General features: G+C 32.8%; 6 protein-coding genes across 17 annotated transcripts in view; 4 read left to right on the top strand and 2 right to left on the bottom strand.

Annotated features, from left to right (window-relative positions):
- Nucleotides 1-168: 168 nt before the first annotated feature.
- Nucleotides 169-2957, top strand: LOC108576643 (SET and MYND domain-containing protein 4-like). Its single transcript, XM_017939678.1, has 8 exons — nucleotides 169-228; nucleotides 278-494; nucleotides 565-867; nucleotides 937-1222; nucleotides 1296-1582; nucleotides 1747-2030; nucleotides 2151-2628; nucleotides 2938-2957. The coding sequence occupies exons 2-8, from the start codon at nucleotides 308-310 to the stop codon at nucleotides 2943-2945; spliced, it is 1833 nt and encodes a 610-aa protein (XP_017795167.1). The 5' UTR covers nucleotides 169-228; nucleotides 278-307; the 3' UTR covers nucleotides 2946-2957.
- Nucleotides 2958-4124: 1167 nt separating this feature from the next.
- Nucleotides 4125-7174, bottom strand: LOC108576644 (nuclear receptor coactivator 5-like). The gene is made up of 6 exons (XM_017939679.1): nucleotides 6940-7174; nucleotides 6044-6818; nucleotides 5872-5955; nucleotides 5603-5802; nucleotides 5101-5529; nucleotides 4125-4324 (listed from the first exon to the last, which is right to left on the bottom strand). Exons 1-6 carry the CDS (start codon nucleotides 7172-7174, stop codon nucleotides 4125-4127), a joined length of 1923 nt encoding a protein of 640 aa, XP_017795168.1.
- A 497-nt stretch (nucleotides 7175-7671) lies between these two features.
- On the top strand, nucleotides 7672-14613 carry LOC108576641 (epsin-2). 10 transcript variants are annotated; one of them, XM_017939669.1, is made up of 16 exons: nucleotides 7672-7991; nucleotides 8228-8322; nucleotides 9096-9147; nucleotides 10216-10330; nucleotides 11525-11617; nucleotides 11700-11958; nucleotides 12041-12240; nucleotides 12303-12351; nucleotides 12447-12609; nucleotides 12697-12826; nucleotides 12915-12947; nucleotides 13055-13148; nucleotides 13232-13359; nucleotides 13438-13735; nucleotides 13819-13995; nucleotides 14421-14613. In XM_017939669.1, the coding sequence occupies exons 4-16, from the start codon at nucleotides 10307-10309 to the stop codon at nucleotides 14549-14551; spliced, it is 1779 nt and encodes a 592-aa protein (XP_017795158.1). In that variant the 5' UTR covers nucleotides 7672-7991; nucleotides 8228-8322; nucleotides 9096-9147; nucleotides 10216-10306; the 3' UTR covers nucleotides 14552-14613. The 10 variants fall into 10 exon arrangements, with proteins under 10 accessions (XP_017795158.1, XP_017795157.1, XP_017795160.1 ...); XM_017939668.1 differs by having other exon boundaries at nucleotides 8223-8322; XM_017939671.1 differs by lacking the exon at nucleotides 8228-8322 and having other exon boundaries at nucleotides 10243-10330.
- A 2534-nt stretch (nucleotides 14614-17147) lies between these two features.
- Nucleotides 17148-17667, bottom strand: LOC108576653 (protein C10). The gene is made up of 3 exons (XM_017939691.1): nucleotides 17628-17667; nucleotides 17370-17546; nucleotides 17148-17281 (listed from the first exon to the last, which is right to left on the bottom strand). The coding sequence occupies exons 1-3, from the start codon at nucleotides 17665-17667 to the stop codon at nucleotides 17148-17150; spliced, it is 351 nt and encodes a 116-aa protein (XP_017795180.1).
- A 267-nt stretch (nucleotides 17668-17934) lies between these two features.
- LOC108576650 (nudC domain-containing protein 3) lies at nucleotides 17935-19538 on the top strand. The gene is made up of 4 exons (XM_017939688.1): nucleotides 17935-18447; nucleotides 18535-19126; nucleotides 19190-19378; nucleotides 19446-19538. Exons 1-4 carry the CDS (start codon nucleotides 18350-18352, stop codon nucleotides 19536-19538), a joined length of 972 nt encoding a protein of 323 aa, XP_017795177.1. The 5' UTR covers nucleotides 17935-18349.
- Nucleotides 19539-20926: 1388 nt separating this feature from the next.
- Nucleotides 20927-22759, top strand: part of LOC108576647 — a 33107-nt gene continuing 31274 nt past the window's right edge. Inside the window, exon 1 of one of the 3 annotated variants that reach the window (XM_017939683.1) lies at nucleotides 20927-21449. In XM_017939683.1, the coding sequence (XP_017795172.1) occupies nucleotides 21324-21449 (126 nt within the window). In that variant the 5' untranslated portion in view covers nucleotides 20927-21323. The remainder of the gene's footprint in view (nucleotides 21450-22759) is intronic. The other 2 variants (XM_017939685.1, XM_017939682.1) reach the window with 2 other exon arrangements.

Raw genomic sequence — 22759 nt, 5'->3', positions numbered from 1 at the left:
ATGTGCAAGATGTTGAAGTCAAAATATGTTTTTTGTAACTCTTAGATAGACTACAACTTATCTAATTTGATAAATGATTTAGAACCTAGTTACACAGTCATACAGTTTCTGCTTCCCTCTATCATCTTACTTGAGGTAATTTTAGTTTCACCTCTCAGTTTTGCTTGAGCCAGTACATAGTTAACTACAGTCCATTCAGTACCTTCTTATCTACCTACTATTTAAGAAGTATGGGAACAATCTTGAGTATAAAATATCATTTTGTTTTTATGTAAAGTCTTATTAAAGAGAGTATATTATACGCAACATGGATGCAGCAAAGGAACTAGTGTTGAACTTAAAACAAAATAATAAGTCACATGTAGGATATGGTTTGCAAAATGAAAGTGAAGCACTTATTGGTCACATTCTGCAAAATATGGTGAAGGCCCAGTTACCAGAATTAATTCCTGAAGTAAAAAATGAAGAAGATTCCATTCAATATAGAGAAGAAGGTAATGAAATTTCCAAATATTTAGAGTAAACATAACATTTTATTGAGTCACTATATTTTAAAAATTTTAGGAAATCAACATTTTGTAATGGGTGACGACGATGAAGCTATAAAATGTTATACAATGAGTTTGGCATATGCAAATAATAATGAACTTATGTCATATGCTCATGCCAATCGATCTGCTGCCTTATACAGAAAACACATGTTCAAGGAATGTTTGATAGATATTGATGCTGCTTTAAATCTTGGATATCCTGAAGAAAAAAGGAAAAAACTTAAAGAGAGAGGAATTAAGGCCATTGAAGAAATTAAAATGAGATTGCAACTCAAAAAAAACGATTGTATTGATGAAGAAACATTTATGAACATGTGTTTATCAGAAAAAAAGAAAGATATACCTCTAGTTGTAAGATATAGAAATGGAAATACCAAACTTTCAGGGGATGTAAACAAAAATTTTAACACTAATGAAAAGAAAGATTCAGTTAATGGTTGCAATGAACTACCTACAGATAAAGATGGAACGAAACAGCCAAGATATGTAGCAGATGAAGGCCCTTTAAAGTTAGCTTATGGTCCTAGTACAGAGGCTCCTGCTGCTAGTGATGGTGTCAGCATTTCTTTTTCTGAAAAATATGGACGTCATTTAGTAGCTACTAAAGAATTCCAACCAGGAGATATAGTCACTATTGAAGATCCTTATGCATATGTTATTTATACACAAAGGTAGAAAATTTGTTGACATTAGTATATACATATATATATATATATTGATATATGTTAATAATACAAATTATAGATATTATACACATTGCCATCACTGCTTATTAAGAAGTTACAATTTGATTCCTTGCCCACATTGTCCAGTGTCTCAGTATTGTTCAGAAAAATGCAGGAAATCAGCTTGGGAAATGGCACATCAAATAGAATGCCCGATTATGGCACTAGTAGGAAATTTACTTAATGTTGATACAGATAAAATCCGAATGCTTACCAAAATTATTAGACTTCTAATTGTAGTAACAGCAAAGGGCAAAAAAATTGATGAATTGTGTGCAGACATGAAAGTAGCTGAATCTAATCCAGGTAAAGAATAGTATTCATACTTTATTGCTAAAATAAGAAATATAATAGAAAATTTAAATTATACTGAAACAATATGGAAATTAGTAACAAATTATATCATAACAAATATTGAGCTATAACATACTGTTCATTTCTAAATATTATAAAATATTTTTCTTTTGCAGATAATAGAACTGCAGGATTTACAGATGAGGGCATACTGGATAGTACCAGTGCACGATCTGCTCTGAGTCTTGCTACCAATATGACAACCAGACCACTTATTGGAATCAGTGCTTTTGCTTGCATTTCAGCTCTCGCGGTTATCCTTTTAGCCACACAGACTAATTTCTTCTGCAAGAAATATAAAGTTGACCAATTACAAAATATTAGCAATTATCCTAACATTAGATTCTGTGGCAGCCTTATGTTTCGTGCCTGTGTTATAATGTCCTCCAATTGTTTTTCAGTAATTTATTTAATGAATAATACATAATATAAATTACAATATACCATATTAAGCTTAATAAAATAAAGGATGGAAATGATGGAAAAATAATTTCACACTATATTAAATTTATTTTTTTAGGTGCAACAAGAGCCAGGAGTTAAAACAGGTTCAGGCTTATACGTAACGCACAGCTTGTATAATCATTCTTGTGCACCAAATACGTTCCGTCATTTTGAAGGGCTGACGATGATTACTCGTGCTCTAGAACCAATATATCCTGGAGATCAAATATTCACAAATTATGGTGCTGCATATGCATATACAACAAAATCTGAAAGAAGAGAAAAAATAATGCAAGACTATTTCTTTGAGTGCGACTGCATCGCATGTACAAATGATTGGCCGATATATAATGAAATTTTGAAAAATCACATCGGTTCTATTAGCAAGAATAAAGAGCTTGTACAAAAATTGAAACCTTATAAACAACGATTGGTGAAAAATATGTACGATATTGATGCTGTAAAATCTGTTCTTGGCATATTGTATAAGGAAGTATCCCAACCGTGTGAAGAAATCGTACATGCGGAGCAATACCTAAAGAGTTATTATTTAGGTAAATTTAAGTAGATTTTGCAGTGAACTTGCTTACTTGATTTATATTTATAGCTTTGCTTACCTGCCAGTTCTTAACATTATGTTTACTTACATCCTGTAAATCACTTTTATCTATATACTTCACATTGTGCACTGATTTATTTCTTGCTTATAAATTAAATAAGGCTGTCTCTAAATATATAGCTTATACTGCTTTATGCAAAATTATATACTAATTGTTTGGCTGCAAGGGTATGTAAAATATTAATGTATTAGACATTCAAAATTGAACTTCAATTTCATAGATATATTATTTTCTTGTTTTTAGATCCATAAGAGAGGCATCAGCATTACATTAAGTTATTAATGAAAGACATTAAGTATTCCTAAAAACATTTTATTGAAGTTATACATGATATTTAGCTAATTCCTAAAAAAATGTGCATAGCTTCTTTTACACAATACATTTTTGTAGATATTCAAACTAATTGAAATGTATATAATACAAATTTGAAAAACATGTAACACAGGTAATAAATTCAACGAATGAATGAAATTAAAGCAGGAAACTGCTCTCTAAGGTATATCTTCAATAATGCAATAGAAAAATTGATACTTCATATATGTCATACAATTTATTGTAAAAAATGAAATGCTATATATCCATATGTATATAGTGTATTTTTGCATTACATAAAGCATATAAGGCTTGCAAGTTCGCTCAAATGTTCTTTTTACTAATCTCAGTTGAAGACATAAATAGATGTCAAACTGTAGCTACTTTATGAGATTAATAAAAATGATAAAAGCAATAGAAGCAATCATGGCAATTCATTAAAATTACAATGGAATAAATCCTATATATTAAGCCAAGACTAATGTATGATTACAGTAAACAATGGAATTGTTTAATCAAATTGTTCATTGCTAAGCCAATATGTTATATACTGAAATACTCTTTATCACAACAAACTATGTATGTTTGAATAAAGTACAGTTATACTTTAAACCTGTTAATATCCAAAGTGTAGTCACATCTTGCCTAGTTTTATGGTAATAGAAGAAAAAATGTAAAAGAAATATAAACTCATACTCAAAACTCGTTAAATTTTGTCAATATTCCGTTTTTTCATGATTTACATTATATGAATTGCATGTACTGAGCTGAAATATTTTTTTCCTAGGAATGAAGGGATTGAACAAATATCAGCACACCTATCCTTATAAATCATACAAATGACATCCATAGAACTTACAAATCGTTATAAATTCTATATTTAAAAGTGTATTTAATACACGCAAACGCATGCTAATATTTTATTAGGGACAAATATCAAAATTACTTGTTCAATTTTTAATTCTGCTAATATTCTGATTTCTTATCAAAGATCATCATAAGACTTTCACTTCATGAAACGAAATGAAATTGTTTGTCAGATGAGTATGAACATGAGAAAAATAAAGGAGACCCAAATCTCCGATTGTTCATTGTACGATAAATAAATTTGAGATTAATTAAAATCGGCCGATATTCGAAAAAGCCGCAAACAGAGGTGTCGTGGTTGTAGCCGGTTGCTGATCGCCGATGCTTTTGAGCAAATTGCCTTGCAACAGACTGTCAAGTGCCTTTTGAACTGTTGGATCGTTTAGCAGAGGTGACGGTGAAACTCCCGTAGTAGTAGTAGTTGTGGATGCTGTTGTGGCAGTTGATGCTGCTGGCATAACATGATGTACTCATGAAGTTAGCAGTTGTAATACCAGCAATATATATATTCGAAGTTCGTTCGCTTTGATCACTGCATTATATGGTAAACGGCACAATATCACTACACGCACGAAGTATTCGATCAGAAACCCAAAGCGTACGAAGTTCGTTTGTCTTTTCATCACTTGTGCTCAATATTTAGCTTAAAATTTTACCCAAAATTATTTGTCTAAAAAAATTCTTAGACAAAATTTTCATTTTTTTTTTTCTTATTAGTAACATCGAATTCTTTAAAAAATTTCCTCATTAGAAATTTATATGCGCGACTTAAAATTGCATTTCCTTTGAACATGTTCGTGAAAGATACGCAAACAAATTCAAAAGGAAATATAAAAGATAGGTGATCCAAAATCCATAAGATACACCTATAACGACCTTTCTAAAAGTGCAAAAGGATGCAACAGGTCTGTCCTTTTTTACATTAAAAACTCGATATAGTTTTCATTTTTAATGCTGCTCTTTTTGCGTCACAAATAAAGCGATAAGCAGTATTCTTACAAGGAATGAAATTACTTGTTACATTGTGCAGTAAGTAATTATTCTATTGCACTTGTAGTATAAATATCTTTTCAATTCCTCTAAAAAAGTAGATTTTTTTTATAATTTGTTTTACAAAATCACTGCAATGGAAACTGATAACTAATTTTTATAAAATACATGTCACCCTATATTTAATATTATGTGCATTTTGTTGAATCTTTAATAGTAAAGTTATATAAGTTTTACCTGTTCCCCACGTAGCAGGCGGGACAGGTGTTGGTGCTGAAGTTGGAGCTGGTACTGGACTAGGTGCTGGTGCAGATGAATTTGTTTTATTACTGTTCAAAATGTTAAGTATCCTAGATTGTAATTCGGCTTGTTTCGGGTCGCTAACTGTTATCGTCGTCGTCGTCGTTGGTATATCTTTTACATCTCCCAATTCAACTTGTACTTGCTCTTCACGTTTGATTTCAAGATATTTTATAACACGATCGTATTGTAATACTGTCAACTGATGATTATCAGCTAGCATGTTTAAAAGAACCTGAATAGCATCCGGATGCCGTTCATTTGCGAAAGGTGTATTCAATGGAACGGATCGACCACCAGCTTTATAATTAGCAAAATCACGCGACATTAAATTAATAGCATCTTCAACGAGCATATTTCTATGTTCTGCACAAAAAAAGATGGAGTTACATTAATGCCATAATTAAGAAATTTTTAATAGTATTATTAAAAAGTTTACCTTGGGGTAAACCATGAAGAATGTTTAAAGTTAAGGAATGGTGTTCTTGATTGATAGGTGTAACTACAACTGCATATAAACATCCACGACTTGCAATATTTCCTAGAACTCTACTTAAAAGAACATCTTCATTTGGAAATAACAAATCAACTGTTAATCCAATTTTTTTCAATCTCATTTCAATACTTTCAGCATATTCCCTATTTGAAAAGAGGAATTAGAAAAATACTCACTGATTATTAAATAAAATACGTTATTTTTACACTTACGTTAATGCTTTGTTAACAACAATAATTTCACAGTCATTCTTTTCAGTTGTTACAGTTGAGTATTCACTTGATGTACTTGTATTGCTGTTAAACAAATGTGAAACAAAAACAATCAATGTTAATAGCAATTAGTATCAAAGCAGATAGTTTCAAAATGCTTAGTTCAACTTACTTAAAATTTATATTCATATCTCTAGGACCAGAATTCTTAAAATCTTCATAACGGTTATTGCTATCATTAAATGAATCTCTGCCAAAGTTATTGCCCCTTAATCCTCTATCTCCTTGTTTATGATCCCAATCTCTACTACCTTTATCATCTAAACGACCACTTCTATTGATAGGACTGCGATCTCTGAAGTTATTTCCACCTGAATTATCTCTGTTTTTATTTCGATTTTTTCCACCTCTAGTACCTCTTAGTCTACCACCCCCACCAGTGTTCATACCTCCACCTCCACTACCACCTTGATTCTGATTATTTGCATTACGATTTTGATTTCCACCAGGCCTGTTTTGATTTCCACCTGGTCCAAATTGATTACCACCTCTGTTTTGATTAAAATCACCACCACTCCTATTCTGATTATTTGGAGTAAAATTATTTCCTTTACTTTGCATAAGATTATTAAACTGTTCATTTGCATTATTTCGATTTTGATTTCCAAATTGATCATTCACATTATCTCTGTTCTGATTTCCTTCCCCAAATTGATTTGGCATATTGTTTCCTTTCTGACTATCATTTAATTGTGGTTCACAACCAAAACTTTGATTTGCATTAAAATTCGGATTGCTTCCATAATTCTGATTTGCACTATTGAAAGCATCATTTCCAGCATTGAAATGATTGTTGCCAGTATTAAATTGATTAGATCCTCCTAATTGTTTACCTGGGCCTCCACCTCCTACACTAGATTGATTGTCTTTTTTTGCTGGTCTAACATCTATTTAAAGAATTATACAAAGTTATATTTAAATGCTATTTAAATGGTGAACAATTAATTGAAATAGTTAAGTAAGAATGAAATACAAATGAAATGAAAAGAGTTTCAGAAATGAAAATACCTATTCTTCTGCCTTTGAACATTGCCCCATCCTCATTTTGAATAGCCTTTTGAGCAGATTGTTCTTCTTCAAATTGTACAAAACCAAAACCTCGATTTATCAAAGAGCCAACAACCGTTCCATACTTTGAAAAATGCTCTTCCAACTCATGTTTAGTCATGTCATCAGTTTGTAAATGACCCACAAATATACGGCTACTTACAGTAGCAGGATCTTTCAAAAGTCTTATACTCATATTGGAGCAGTGTATTTTCAACAAGCAATTCTCTTAATAGTGGATATTCATAGAACAATAACACCAATCTCACTCAAATTAATAAAACAGCTAAGGTTATGCTAAAACGCTGACATTTACTTCTTAATCTATTCCATTTAGATATATGTACTTTAATCAACACGTAGATAACGGTAACGCACAACACTGAAAAATCTTCATTTACTTTTTTCTCTCTTTCCAACTGTTATGAGACAACGTTATTAATGAAATAACGTTAGTTTGAAAACAGGATCTTTCAATCAACAATTGAAAGCTGAATGAATCGCATATGATGGCGCGTACATGTAAGATTTCTTCGTTAAGTGCGTTCTGTTTTCATACTCACAGCAAAACATTAAGCCAATTCCGTTGTTTTCAAACAATCGCGAATGCTTAACATATTTTCAAGGAATACGGTCGTACACAGAAATTCGTGGTTTGAAAATCTGCCTTAGGATTACATAAAGAGAGAACTATTCATTGACAAATTCCTTGTTTCAATAAAAAAATCTCGTATTACGTTAGTTGTTTAATACATTCCTAGTAAAACTGATGGGGGCTCGTTGATAAACAGATTGAATTGCGTTCTGTTCGATTAGGCAAATCGAATGTCAAATTCTTGTTGGCATTACCACAGACTGCAAAATAGTGGAGAAGGAAATATTTTTTAGCGCCATCTTGCCTCGTAACTTCTAATTCGTCAGTGCCTGTGAATGGACTTGTCATAAGTGTTTTATGTTATTTTGCTCCTTGTTTCGGTTGAAATTAGTGCATTAAATTCCCAGTATACATTACGGTGAGTAGGAAGTTCCACGTTAGATTGTAAATACATCTACGGAAACAGATTGTCGTTGGTACATAACTACAAGTGGTATAGTCCGTCGAATAGAAGACTTTAAAGTTCGATTCCGTTTCAATAGTACAATAGTATTGTTACATGTTCTAATCGTGATGTGTTATTTCGTTAATTCATTTCCTCTATTTCGTTCTATGTTAACCTGTGTATGAAACGGACCTAAAAAAAAAGTGCAGTAATGCGAAGTCACACCCGAGCATGAGAAAGCATAGATAGTTTCGAAATTGACATATCACGTATTTTCATGGATTAGCCTTGCACCTAAGCCAGTGTACGTATACCTATTGTGTTAGTTATATCTAGAAGACAGCCCATACAGCGTGCATGTTTCACATTGTTCTTTTAAATCTATCGGAAGAAATCATCATTTAATATTCATATAGCGTATGATTGTCATTTTAACGTACATATGTGTGTTGATGTCTGGTTGATTTAAACTTTCAAACAATGTAAGGAAGTGTGCAGTAGCGAGCTTGTTGTGCGCGAGCAAAAAATAACGTGCCTAACTTTGAGACAAAAAAAGATTGCGAACTAATGTGCTGAGTGTTTAAAGTCAATTATGTTTACAAATTGATGTTCACGAAGAAAGGAATGACGTAAATTTGATGTTGACGACTTTTCACGTGCAATATTATGATGCTTTTTTATTTTGTCTTTTTGCTCATTTTTTTTTTCTCAATTATTTACTTCAAATTGGACATAAGTAGTGAAACACGAGAAAAAAAACGAAATCAATAGTTTCATGGTCGTTAATAGATAGAATACTTTTTAACTGTCTGAAAGAAACCATATGATGATAATCCTAAGTACACTCAACATATAAGTAATTCTTCTAGTGTATATCATTGTGTTGAACAGTTGTTTTTTAAGCCTATCTATTGAATAAAATTCAGTTGTATGTTTGATGTAACTACAAAAAATTTTGGGAACATACGTATAAATGTCATTTCCTTTATAAGATGCTATATTGTACGTGTGTAATGATAAGATAAGACACATAGTATCATTAAGTGATAGATAATAAAGATTTTGTTCACTTTTCAGTTTAATAACACGGCTTTTTTGAAGGAAAATTTGAACCCTACACTTCATCAATGTAAGTAATTTTATTTCTTTTTATTGTTGCATGCAGCCTATTGTTTTTTTGAGAGAGTAGTTTGGTTTAAATTCTTTTTCTTTCAATACAAGAATTTCTTCCTCTTTCATTTTTATTTCAAATTTTTTTTTTTTTAGTTATATTAAAATGCTTGCAAGAGGTTTTGTTATAAAAAAAAAAAGTAGTTTCAATGAGTAATCAAGTACGTCATATTTTTAAAATGTTTTAAATAGAAATAATTTTAACAAACATCATGTTGGTGAATTAAGTGTAATATTGCACAAAAACTGCAACTTTGATTTCTTGTCAGAATGCTTTATTAAAAGGGCATGGCTTATATTCGAAAAAAAAGCCTGTGACAATTTTAGATACAAAAATACAGATCATGTAAATGTTAAAGATCATATTTCATTTGTGATTAATTCAAAATTTTATTGTTCTTGTTCATCAGATAAAACTGATGAATATACAGTATGATATTTTGCAGATATTAACATCTTCCTCTGCAGTTAAAAAAAATTTTCTTTAAATCTGCTTTACAATTGTATATTGTATTTGTTTGTTTAATCATTGGTGATTAACTGTGGTTATCATTTTTAATATTTATAGAGTAAAATGTTATTATTTTTAAATCAATATTTCTGTAACACTTCAGCTACATGCCCTGTACATAGTATGTCCAAAAAAGGTATTCACAGCTAAAAAACAGTGTATATTATGTATTAATGAACACGAGTTGTGCCTATTTAGTTTATAAGCATTTTCCAAATATGCTACTTTTTATGTGCAGCACAAAATTTGTAGTATAATTTAGTAATATTGTATACCAAACTGCTATACATGTATTTAATTTAGATTCATATGCTTACAATATTTATTGCATTAGGAGAATAAAGAATGCAGTATTCTGTGCAATATTTATTTGCATAATTAGTGAGATTATTAAACATACATTCAAAGTGTCTTCAGTTAATTGTATTATCGTTTATGCATTAAGTAAGAACTCATTCATCATTGACAGGTAAATGTAATAAGTGTTTCTTATTTATTTATTGAACTATCTAATAGTCTAGGATTTTATTCTGATTCGAAAAGTTTGGGAGTTTTCTATATTTGTGGACAAGAAGTAGCTTCATCAACGACACCAGCCATAGTTCATATGCCAACAATGGCTATGCAGAAGGTAAATTTCATTAACTGGTCACAGTTAACAAAATAACAAATGTTATTACTGTACTAATCAATTATATTGTTAGATAATGTTTAAAAAACAAATAATGTAGATAAATGTTTTGCAAACTGCATTAATAAATAATATGCAGGATGTTGAAAAAATTGATATTTTATCATAAACAAATTTGAAATTATCATATAGAAGATAAAACTTCTTATAACATATAATCTCACTATTTGTAAAACCTTTTTACATGTTTCTATGACTTGGAAATAATTAGAGTAATCATAATAGCATAACATCCTGTATATGTAAAAAGATACATGAATTATAGTGTTTAGTAATCAGATTTTTGCACATATTGGAAATCATTCATGTTTTATTTTCTGCAAAATTATGTAATAATGATAAGTTCTGCACATTATGCAAGTCAGTATTGCATCAAACATTATTTTCAGAAAGATCTTTAGTGTTAAGTTTTTTAATTAAAAAGAAAAAAGATGAAAATATTTCTTATAAGGAAGCTTGGCAGGTTGTGGTAAAAATTTCTTTTAAAAAACGATTTATCATGATAATACAAATTATATTTTAGTGTATGTAAACATATAAAATGTACTGATTTAGTTGAAACTTTTTATCTTGGATACACATTTACATAGGCACATCTCAAGACAAATTAATCTGCTTTGGAGCTTTATAAATATTGAAAATAGTTTATTCAGTTGCATTATTTTATTGCATTTTGTTTGACGTATAACTTGCAAATTACACAATAATGCCATATCTAGGATAAAAGAATATCACTAGGGAGGATTTCTTTACTTTTGTATCAGTCACACTTTTACTTTAGCTACTTTCATCCATCTTACTACTAACCAAATAGAAAGTAGTAATAATGTGTTGATTTGGTAAAAGTAGAGTAGTATGAAAACTTACAATGAGTTTCCTGCTTTCTTACTAATGCATATTTAGTCGCATGGCTTTTATATGAAATGATTGCCCATATTTATTATAAGTTTCAGTTTAAATAAATTTTTTTTTCTTAAATAAACAACTGAATTCATGTTTGAGGTGCATTGGGAATTATTAGCACATATCATATCTTATTGACATAAATATGAATGTACATAATGATAAGTATGGGCTTCTAGAAGAAATAAGAATATTACTACCTGCTTGTAACATATAGTGGTACTCTTTTAGATGAGGAGACAGGGTCAAGATGTCATGCAGGTGAATTTGGCGGGAATTAGGCGAGACATTGTTAATCTTGCCCACAACTATAGCAATGCTCAGGTAAATTAAGTAATAATTCAGTATTTAACAGTTATTTGTTACCATTATTAGTTACACTAAGGATGAAATATTACATACATAGAAAGCTGTACGTAAAGCTACCAGTAATGATCCCTGGGGTCCAAGCAGTACACTTATGGCAGAAATTGCTGATTTAACATATAATGTTGTGGCTTTTACTGAGATCATGCAAATGTTGTGGAAGAGATTAAACGATCACGGAAAAAACTGGCGGCACGTGTACAAAGCTTTAGTTCTTTTAGAGTACCTCATTAAAACAGGCACGGAAAAAGTTGCACAGCAATGTAAAGAAAATATTTTTGCCATCCAAACATTGAAAGGTAAAAAAATTTGTGTTTGATGATACCAATTTTAATATGAAATATTTGTAAGTCACTGTGCCTACTTTTGTTCTTTATTCAGATTTTCAATACATGGAAGGGTCTAAGGACCAGGGTGTGAATGTGAGAGAAAAAGCAAAGCAACTAGTGGCCTTATTAAAAGATGATGAGAGATTAAGAAATGAAAGAGTTAGAGCACTGAAAGCAAAAGAAAGATTTGCACAATCAGTTAGTGGATTTGGTAGTGATGGACTAGATACCATGTCACCTGTAAGCAGTGATGTAAGTAGACCTTGATAATAATATATAACATTTTTTTAAATTATACTTCTCTATTGGTATAGTTTCAGGATTGGGAACCATGCCGTTTGGGATCTGAAGCGCCAACTAGACGTACGAGTCCAAACTAAATATTTATACATTATACTATTTTTTTCACTAACATATTGCAATTAATTTAATTTTTTTTTTTTTTTTTAATTTTTTAGCTGAATTGGAAGCTGCAAGGCCGCAAACGGTAGGAGAAGAGGAATTACAGCTACAATTAGCTCTAGCAATGTCGAGAGAAGAAGCGGAGCAAGAAGAACAAAGAAGACGCAGTGACGACGTCAGATTGCAATTAGCTCTTAGTCAAAGTCAGCAAGATTTTAAGTTAGTCGAAATCGTTTTAGGTTTTAATATTTATAGGTATTATATATTCCATTTCACTTTTTGCCTAAAGAAATACATAAATTTTAGAGCTCCGCAAACTGATAAACAAAGTCACATGAGAGACTTGCTGGATGTAAATTTGGAAGAAGCATCGGGGTATAATGTAAAAACCGATCCTTGGGGTGTACCAATTACACCACCTCCGCCCAGACCTCAGGTATGTTCTTTTAAATTAAATTAAACCTACACATTTGCTTATTGCATGATAACACGATGTTGTATACCCTTTGCATGTAATACAACAGTCTTTGGATTTATCTCACTTTTATCTATACGAGGTATGTTTGACCAATACAACAAACATTGCGGTTATAGAGCACTGTATAATTGTATTACAAAATTTGTTGAAAATTAAATTTGAAACTTGCATGCTCTCATTTTACAGCCACAAAATGATCCATGGAGTGTTCCTACAACAAGTAGTACATCACCCGCGATTGATCCATGGGCTCCTGTTTCGCAATTATCGCAAAGACCAAGTAAGATTTATTGAAAAAGAATTTTAATGTATGCTAAACGCTGTCTTTAATTTTATTTTAATTCATTTATAATTTGATATTAGCTGCTGCAATTGATCCGTGGCGAGCACCCCCATCATCTCCCGTAACAGTTACAACTTCACCTAGCGCAGATCCTTGGACGCCAGCACCTGCTGCTGCTACTACTGAAGCTGATACAAACAAAAAACAGGTTTCATTTTTTGAACTGTCTATACTACATTTATCTGTATTAACAATCAATTGACGTAATTACTTCTAAATTATCTAGGCTGGACGAGAAGGTATCACATCATCTGTTTCTCCATCTTTCAACAATCCTACTTTAACACAAAACATCGGCTTTGCGGCGCAGTCACCACAAAATATAGGCTTTAATTTGCCTACAACTTCAAGTGCTACGTTTAACACAACTACTAATGGTTTCAACGGCACTGGACCTAGTCTAAATAATTTCACCATCGAGAATCAGGCCAGTTCTGTAGTCAGTCCACTGAGCGATTTAGATGAATTTGATGTAATTTCTAACAGAAATAAGCCTGGACCTAGTCTGCAAACTGCAAATAATGGTGTTTATTTAATTATTTTAATTATTCTTTCATTACGAGGTATGAAATGATATTAATATTTTATTTGTTCGGTACTATTGTAGGAAGTACGCTATCACCGGATCCGTTTGATTTGGGGAGCATAGGGGAAACTCTTCCTACGAGTGCAGGAGCTATTAAGAAAACACCACAGTCGTTCCTCGGAGAGAACTCTGCTCTTGTCAATCTTGATAATCTTGTCAGTACTTCTACGATCAAGCCTGCAACGCCTACACCCGCAGGTAATACTTCATTTAAATTATATTTCTTCATATATCATACATTTCGAATTATACATAATGAATTCTATGAAATTTATACATATATCATCGGTTGCGAAAAGCAAAAAATTATTCTAATCCAATATTTCAATCAAAAGTACTTTGATCCCAATGAAAAACAGATATTGTGTTTCTTTTTTTATAATATATTTTGTCTGCAAAATAGCATTTCATTGGAAGTAAATTCGTGAGTATTTAAAAAGTAATCAATAATATTGCATGAGTGCATGATTCGATTAAGGTATTGAAATTGTATTTTGTATGAATCTTCTTTGCAGCAAAAAACGATGGTATATAGCGTGAAAGTTACTTTTACTTACGTTTCCAATTTCAGCTTAACAGGTTACGATTTGACGAGTTTTAATAATATTAATAAAAATTTACAGCAACTATATCATATTCAGCAAATCCATTTGCGACGGCAACACCACCACCACCCCGTCCCTCAATTAATCAGATTCGACAAGATCCTTGGACAGCGAATACAACTACTACAGCGAATCCGTTCCTCTCGTAGCTTGGTGATAATTGTTGAAGATGTCAGTCGAAAATCAAGAGCACTGTGGTCTAAAAAGTATTCGAGATTTTTAGCGGTAACCCTGTACGGTATAAGTTTCTTGCTCGTTGTCAAGTAGCTTTATTTCAAGATATAAAGGATAACTAGATGACAAACAATGCCTGTTCAAAATGAAACATTTGTTACGAATATTTTAATTTTTGAAAGTAACAATTAAATTATTTTTAAATCGATCAGTTGGTAATTCGTTTTTCTAATCTTAATCAGTGACAAAAGGAAGTTTGAAAAATGTACGCTAATATGAGCTGCTTGATTCACTTGGATCGATAATGCAAATTCTAATGTAAGGACACAAGGTTAAAATTTATTTTTATATAGTAATTGAAAAAAAAATTGTAAAATATTTATTTTCATTTTTCCTTACTGTACAGAAATGTTTGTGTCCAATGCAATGACTCAATTATTTGTATTTTATTGAGTACTAATAACGAATGAGGAACTGTCTAAGAAAGCATAAAATATAATAAATAAAATAAAAATTTAAAAGATATAGATCATATTTGAATTTCGAACGTTTAAACGCTCTAAAGGTTTAACTAAATTTTATAAGGACTTTTTCCATTTGTAGTATATTTTTTAAGTGCTATTCGAATTGGTAATAAGAAATAAGATTTTCATTGTGCTGTAGACTGTAAAGTATAAAGTTAATGTGAAGATAATTTTCTTTGTTTTATATTTCTACGCGTGTTTTTCTACAGCTAATGAGATCGTGAGACTGTAATCGTGATTTGCAAAAGTATATTATATCGAACAGGGTTCTTAAATTTATGTTATACGCTTAATGTGACGTACATTGATTGTGGTTCGTAAAAAGTATTCGTGTCATAGCATGCCTTTTATGACTAATACTCATCTTGCAAAGAGAGATGTGTATGCTAGTAATGCGATGTGTCGTTTGCTAATTGTTTACTCTGTTTGATAACACCTTGGATTACTTGCAGATGAGACAGTTGAGCAGTTTTACGACTGCAAAAATAATATATCATCTTCTAATGTCGTTAACATATACACGTATGTACAAGGTGAATTTAGTTTTGAAATTTTAAGTATTTGGTTTTGGGCGATTATTAAAAATACTTGCATAGGCTTTCCGTGCACTGCAGAGAACCAAACACAGGCGTAGCTAATATGCATTTTCTTATCGGTAAAGAGAAAAATCGGTGCGTTCTACTATTTCACAGGAACTTACCATTAACGCGTGATGGTTATGTTGGTTACACTTTAGGTGTCCTAGAAATTTCTCAGAGAAATTATCTAACGCGGTGTCTTTATTCGTTCGACTGTCAGATTTAATGAACCAACATGATCTGATAACGAAGGGTAATGTGAAGTGCATTAGCTTTCTTTGTACGCAAAACAGTTTACAATTGTACCTTGATTTATATAATGAAAAGAAATTGTAAATATGTTACAGCATATCGTTCCCCAATTGTCAAGTCTTTTCCTTCTATACTCGTCAACGTGTAGAATAATTCTAATAAAACCTGAAAGTGTTTTCAACATTTTACTAGTTATTTCCTGTTTTCAAGGAAATTGTTGCTGAGTTTATTGTTTTATATATTGTGAATACTTTTCACGTTTAAGACTATCATGACGACAACATGGAGGAAAAGTACGATTCACTTGATTAAGATGGTAGTCGATAATCACTCCGTATTTATTAGTAACTTTTTAAAGGGCTACTTTGCTGATAGTCATACTGTCAACTCAGCATTTCCTTTTTAAGGATATCGATGCATTTTACAATTTTATACAAGAAAAAGGTTTCGTATATTTAATGATTGGCAAAGGGGAACTGTATTTGCCTGCTTGTCCTAAGTAAATCAGATATGAGTTGCACGATTAAAAATTCTGTTAAGTAAATAATTGCTTAAATAATTCCATTGTATTATTCTTTGTTAAATTAATAACATTTGTTTCTTTATGCATTTTCAACATACTTGCTTGTATGATTGAAATTGTATATTTATCCTGATGTTCGCGAAATAATGAAGTTAAAATTATACGGTAGATCTTATCTCACTTCGAAGTTGAAATTACCTTGACTTTACGATTTGAATTGACTGTGCTTAAAAAAGTACTATGCATTGAGCTTTCGAATTTTTTCTTTCAATTGACTAAACGAGAGGTTATTTTTATAATATACCGATGAAAATATTTTATTCTTCTATGTGTATATGATGTAATGCACGAGCTTCATTTTTACGCGAACGATGGAACACTGTTTAGTTCTTAGAGTTGGTGTAAGTGCAGAGAAAATTTAAAGAACATTTTTAAATGAAATATGTAAAAATTTTTAATTTTTCTGATTAAATATTTAATTTGAAGCTCCCTTGTATATGTTATTTCTGCAATGAATTGCAATCAATGATATATCAAAATGTAATTGTGAAGTACACCAAAGCAATTTTTTTGAAATGGTGGTATACAATTTTAAGTTAGATACTATGATAGCAAATAACTTGTGTGTTTTTATATGTAGGTAAGAAAATTACAAACAAAGTGAAAAATATTTGCACATGGAAATTATTTTATTTTAAAGAGATGCTTCGGTTGAAGAGCTTATAGTAACAGGGGGAAGAAAATACGAGCGAACTTGACTATGTAATTGTGCTATTTCAGGATCTTCCCTTTCTAGAGCTCTGAGTAATTGTGCAAATTGAACTGTACCTGTAAACGAAAGAAATAATAAATTATCTATGACAAGAACTGCAGTCTAACTAGCTTTGATGGTTGAAATAAAAATGAAACGCTTTACCTTCTCGTCCTTCCGGAAAACCGTAGTTTTTAATAACGTCCATTTGAATCTGTACAACAATTGGAAAGACAAATTGCATCATTTTCAACATTTCATTTCCAGAATTTTCTTTAGCTTCTGCGAGCTTTTGGATATTTTCTGGAGTATTTAACGCTGTTAGAACGTCAGTTAAGACAGCTAAAAGAAGATTGTCTTATTTGCTACAGTTCTTGAAAAAAGTGTATCAAAATCTTATCTTTTATTACAAGCTTTAAATACCTTTCGCAACTTCCGGAGTAAAGGCAGGCACAGTAGTCATTGTAAGCGCAATTGTATACAATTTAAATGTATAAAAAAAGTAAAGTTAAATATACACCGATTCCTTCCGAAGGAATTAGGTTAAAAATGTAAAATGTTTGTCCTATGAATTTTGCTACTTGTTAATATTTGTCTTTTTTTTACAGCAACCTTACTTTCATTCTTAAAACACTTTGTGCGTGGATTTTTTCTTATTGTTATTCCTGGGACATGTAAAAATATGTAAACAATACATTGGTTCGAACAATCTACCTAAGAGGGCGTTTGGTACAAGTCAAGTGCTACTTGTCATTTATTTCAATGACATGTGTTAAAAAAATCAGAAAATCTAAAATTATAAAAAAAAAATGTACGCGTGAAAATTTCGTTTAAATGTTGTGCAACCGAAATTTATCGCATGAAGGCGAAACGTAGCAAACAATTGGCAAAATTCTCCAACGTGTCAGATAAACGGAATTTCTAAACAGTGTCTCTCAAACAATACTTCTCAACATAACCTATTTACGAAAATAAATTGACAATAAGCAAGTATATCGTAAACAGAGGGCAGTCTGTTGTTAGAAGACCTATTCATCACCGTCGAACAAATTTCGCATAATTTTTCACACTGGAATATTAACAAATAAAACGGTTATTCGAATTAAAACATCGATAAAAACGATACATTAGAAAAGAACTCCATAATGAGTTCTGATCACGATCAGGCATTTTTACAAATTTTACAAAAAGAGAAAAATATCCCAAATTTTTTAGACGCACTTTTCGGGTTTTTATACAGATAGTAAGTGAATGTATCGAAGTTGAAGCATTTGTATATTTAAAAATTTAAAAACACGATTTTAAAAAATGACTCATAATTAAATTACAGCACAGATCTTTACATTGAATCTGGAGGAGATCAAAAATTAGGATTCCCACCTGGTATGGGAGAAAAGCTTGTCTTACATAGTTTCCAAAAATGGAAGAGAATATCTAAATTTCCCAGTGAAACAGATCTTCTAAACAATCAGGATTTTATTATAGAGAATGACGATAAAGATGAAGATGAGTCAATGACAATAGAAGAAGATTCACCTATTCCACAGGTTGATCATGAAGTAGAAATTGAAACATGCAAAGAAAGTCAAATTATAGGTCAATCTAGTCAATTAATCAAGAGGGATCGGTCATCAGACAGCTATAATGGAGCAGTGAGAGAAAATTACACTTGGTCACAGACTATCAGCGACATAGATGTGCTGGTCAAACTGCCCAGTTGTATAAAAACATCAAAAGACTTAAGAATTCATTTGGATTCAAAAGAAATTAAGATAGAAGCAAGGGCATCAAGGGTTGAACAGAATCAGGAGATAGAAGAGTGTCTGTATTTTGTATGGATCACAATTTTCAAAGAAGAGTTTTGCTTTAAAATTCGAAAAGATGAATCAATGTGGAGCATTGTACCTGGACAACACATTAGCGTATGTTTGTAGTATTAAATGTAGATATGTAAGACACACAGTCTAATATTTGTTTCACCACAGATTCATCTTGAGAAGGCTTCAGAAAGGTGGTGGGACGCACTGATCATTGGTGAGCCAAAAATTGACTTGTCGAAAATCGATTGTTCGAGAAATTTAGACGATCTGGGATCAGAAGAGCAGATGAAGGTTCACGAGTTAATGTGGAATCACCAACAAAAGCTTCTTGGCAAGCCAACTTCTGAGCAAATTGTGAGCATTTGTAAAATCTGAGTAAAATTACAACCCTAATTTCTAATGCAATATTTTTTTTACACAGAAAATAGAAAAGGTACTGAGAAAAGCATGGGAAGCTAAAGGATCTCCGTTCGAGGGCACACCGTACGATCCCTCGATAATAAACTTCAACTGATACACTTGTATCGCGCCTTTCATACTTCATTAATTGTTACGAATTAATAAAATTGTACATTAAGCTAAAATTGTACATTAAAGGTTTTACTTTATGTATCAAAATCGTTTATCTACTGAAATATATTCGAAATGTTTGAATAGTTTCACAAACTTACGTCTCTTACATTGTATTATTAATTACAATCTTACGTACTACATCAGCATGTACCTATTTACATTTACACTAGATATTATCTCGCGAACGATAAACAACTTTTATATATGTTCTTTTTTACAATTCACAGAACACAGTAGTACGCTATCTCTGCCTATTATTCGTAGTAGAATGACTCTTTGTTGTCCGGGCCTTTAAAATTCAGGGAAACAATCGAGGTCGAAATCCCATTATCCGTGAGAAAATTCCTGGTACCTGCATGCCCGCGATTTTACGAACCAGCAGGTACACACAGGTGTTTCTCACGTTCTCCTGGGCAATTCATTTCTCCACCCGTGAATCCTGTGGATTAACCACAGATCAAAATTAATCAACAGGATAGAAAAAGAAAAAGGTGGGGAGATCCTACGGTACGAAGGTTGCCGCGTGGAAACGATAAGGGATCCACGGAGATTCGTAGAATGCATGGAATTCCTCGGTTTTCCCTAGCGTTTGCATCGACTTTATCTCACCGTGGTGGGATTGTTTGGTAAAGGAACAAGGAAGGAATGCTTTATGGAAGCAGACAGATAGCTACGGCGAAACTGTTCTCATTTTCTGGAATTCCATCAAACTTTCCTGCGTTCGTTTCGTTCATCGATACGAAACACACCTTCTAACCCATATTCCTCTCGATCGTTCCACCTTAAAAAATATCAATTCTAAATTGCTTCAACACCAACAATCTGAACATCATCGATCCATCAAAGGTATCTTCGAAAATTCAACAAAATATCCTACAATATTTATCATCTCGTACGTTCAGTTGTGCACAAAGAGATCCGTTCCGTGCAGGCATTGAAATCTCCTAAGAATCTCCGAAAGGAGAATCACGTTCTAAAGCTTGAAACATCTGTAAATACCTCGATCATAGAAAAATCCATTTTCAGAGGTTCGCTCATAATTTCATTATCTCAAGAGAAGTAGCAAAAGGTACGCTAAGGTGTTTCAGGTTCAAAGACGAGGCGAACGTGAGGATCGTAAGAAATGCTCGCGCGTTGAGAACCGCTGAAGGTAAAACACAGGTAATATACCTGCCTGGGGCTACATTCATCCCCACCTGGAGTCCGGTTCTCTCTCCTTGGTCGGCTCTCAGCTTTTCTCCGAGGTGAGTCGAGCCGTTAGTGTCGTTGTCGTAGGAGAGAATGGTAGTAATGTGTATCGCGGAGTATCGCGCACCCTGAAGGACGTCGTCATCGTCTCATCTTCTTACCCGACACGTTTATACACCTTCGTTCGTTGTTCTTCCTCCTCCTCTGTCTAATTCTAATCACCGCGGTGGAAACAAAATTTGGCTAAAAATCCTCTCTCTCGCGTTGGACTGGACGAAATAAAAAAAAAAAAGAAAGAAAAATTCCTCTCGAAGAACGGTTCGTGACCTGTTTCGTGTGGATCTCTTTTTCACGGATGCTCTCAAGCCTCGAGGACGAACACGACTACTACTACCTGTTCCATCGGCAGTATCGTAGCTCGCGGTGGTGCCGTAAGTGAGGTGAAACGTAACACGGAGAAGAGAGTGGAGTTGAACGGGGAAAATCGACGGGAAATAAAGGAGACGAGGAAGAAGAAGAAGAAGAAGAGGATACCAAGATGCCCTGTTCCGCGGTGACGCTGTCTCTCGCGACCATAACCGGTATCATTGCCACTGGCCTCCTGGCAATCGCCTTTTCCACGGACAACTGGCTCTACACCGAGGTCAAGCGCGCCCAAATCCAGGTTCGTCTACTACACATGCGATCTATTATTTTTTTCTTTCTCACTTTGGCTCGTTCGTTGGTTCTCCCCGAGAAGAGAATTTAGGATGCCACGTCGTTCTCTTTTGGGAGATCTCTCGCTTAACACGGTTCTGTGGACGTTCATTTTCGATTCCATGTTTTTTATTCCAGTTGAAAATGCATCTTTCCGCCTGAGTGATTTGAACATGATTAGAATTACAGCCTAGCGTATTTTCGTAGTGGAAATACTGGTTTATTCTTGGATTGTGTCATCCCGGATACATCTGGGAAGGTAACGATCGTGACGAATTTTCCTCAATTCCAATCGAGCAATATCATTGTAGAGATTTTTTTTGTGTGAAGATGTTTGAGAAATTTAGAAGACAATTGGTAGAGTTAATTTTCTGAGCGAGGAAAGAAACACCGTTGTTGAAACGTGATCCAATTAATAACACGTTACATCGGTGAATTACGGTAAACGTGTTTGAAAGTTCGTTCGTTGCATGGTTAGTGTTCCGTTAGTGTTCCAATAAAATGTATCTCTTCTTCTCTAGAGATCTGTAAACATTTCTTAAGTCGAATGAACTACACTGGAATAGAATAAACAAGTTTCGTTAACAAGTAGGAAAAAGAAGATAAAAATGGCGAAACAGATATCGAGGGAGGTTGAAAGAAGGCAACAGTTTCGTGTAAAACGCCTAAGACCGGAAGTGGAATCTTCAAGGCTTCCGTCGTCCTTGTCACAGGTGAACGTTCGGGTCAAAGGTCAAGTTCATCCTCGAGGGCGTTCTAAAGGCTGTCGAGTGGAAGAAGTTCTCACGAAAGTTTCGTGAAATATTCCAGGAGGAAGGAGTTGTGTAGCATTTAACAACAGCGTCTGATACCGTTTCTTCCATGGCTGTTGGCTCTCGTGTATCCTCAAACGTGAACTCCATTAAACCCACGATCCTCACCAAAGTGTTACTTTTCAAACGTTACCTCGAGCTTGAAAGTCGGTTAATGAACAATTCAACGACGAGTGAAAAAAAGAGGATCTCGGTTTATTGAACTTCTTATTCGTTCAGCATTTGCTATCTCATCTTCTTCTTCTTTTTGTATTTCTCTTTAATAACGTGGATGTGTGTGTATAGAGTGGTATATGGAAGAAATTTTTTGTTGAAACGAGGTTTCGATACGAGAGGTAGCAAATGATTCGACTCGTGGAAGCTTTTAATCTTAGGTACAGTGTGATTTAAGTCCCGCGGAATCTCAGCTGACGAGATCAGGTGTTAATGGAGGATCTGTCGAAGCAACGTGTTACACGTTATACTC

This window comes from Habropoda laboriosa, unplaced genomic scaffold, assembly GCF_001263275.1.
Source record: "Habropoda laboriosa isolate 0110345459 unplaced genomic scaffold, ASM126327v1 scaffold462, whole genome shotgun sequence".
Lineage (NCBI taxonomy): Eukaryota > Metazoa > Arthropoda > Insecta > Hymenoptera > Apidae > Habropoda > Habropoda laboriosa.
Note: the sequence above shows the minus strand (reverse complement) of the source record. Positions and strands in the feature narration are given on the sequence as shown.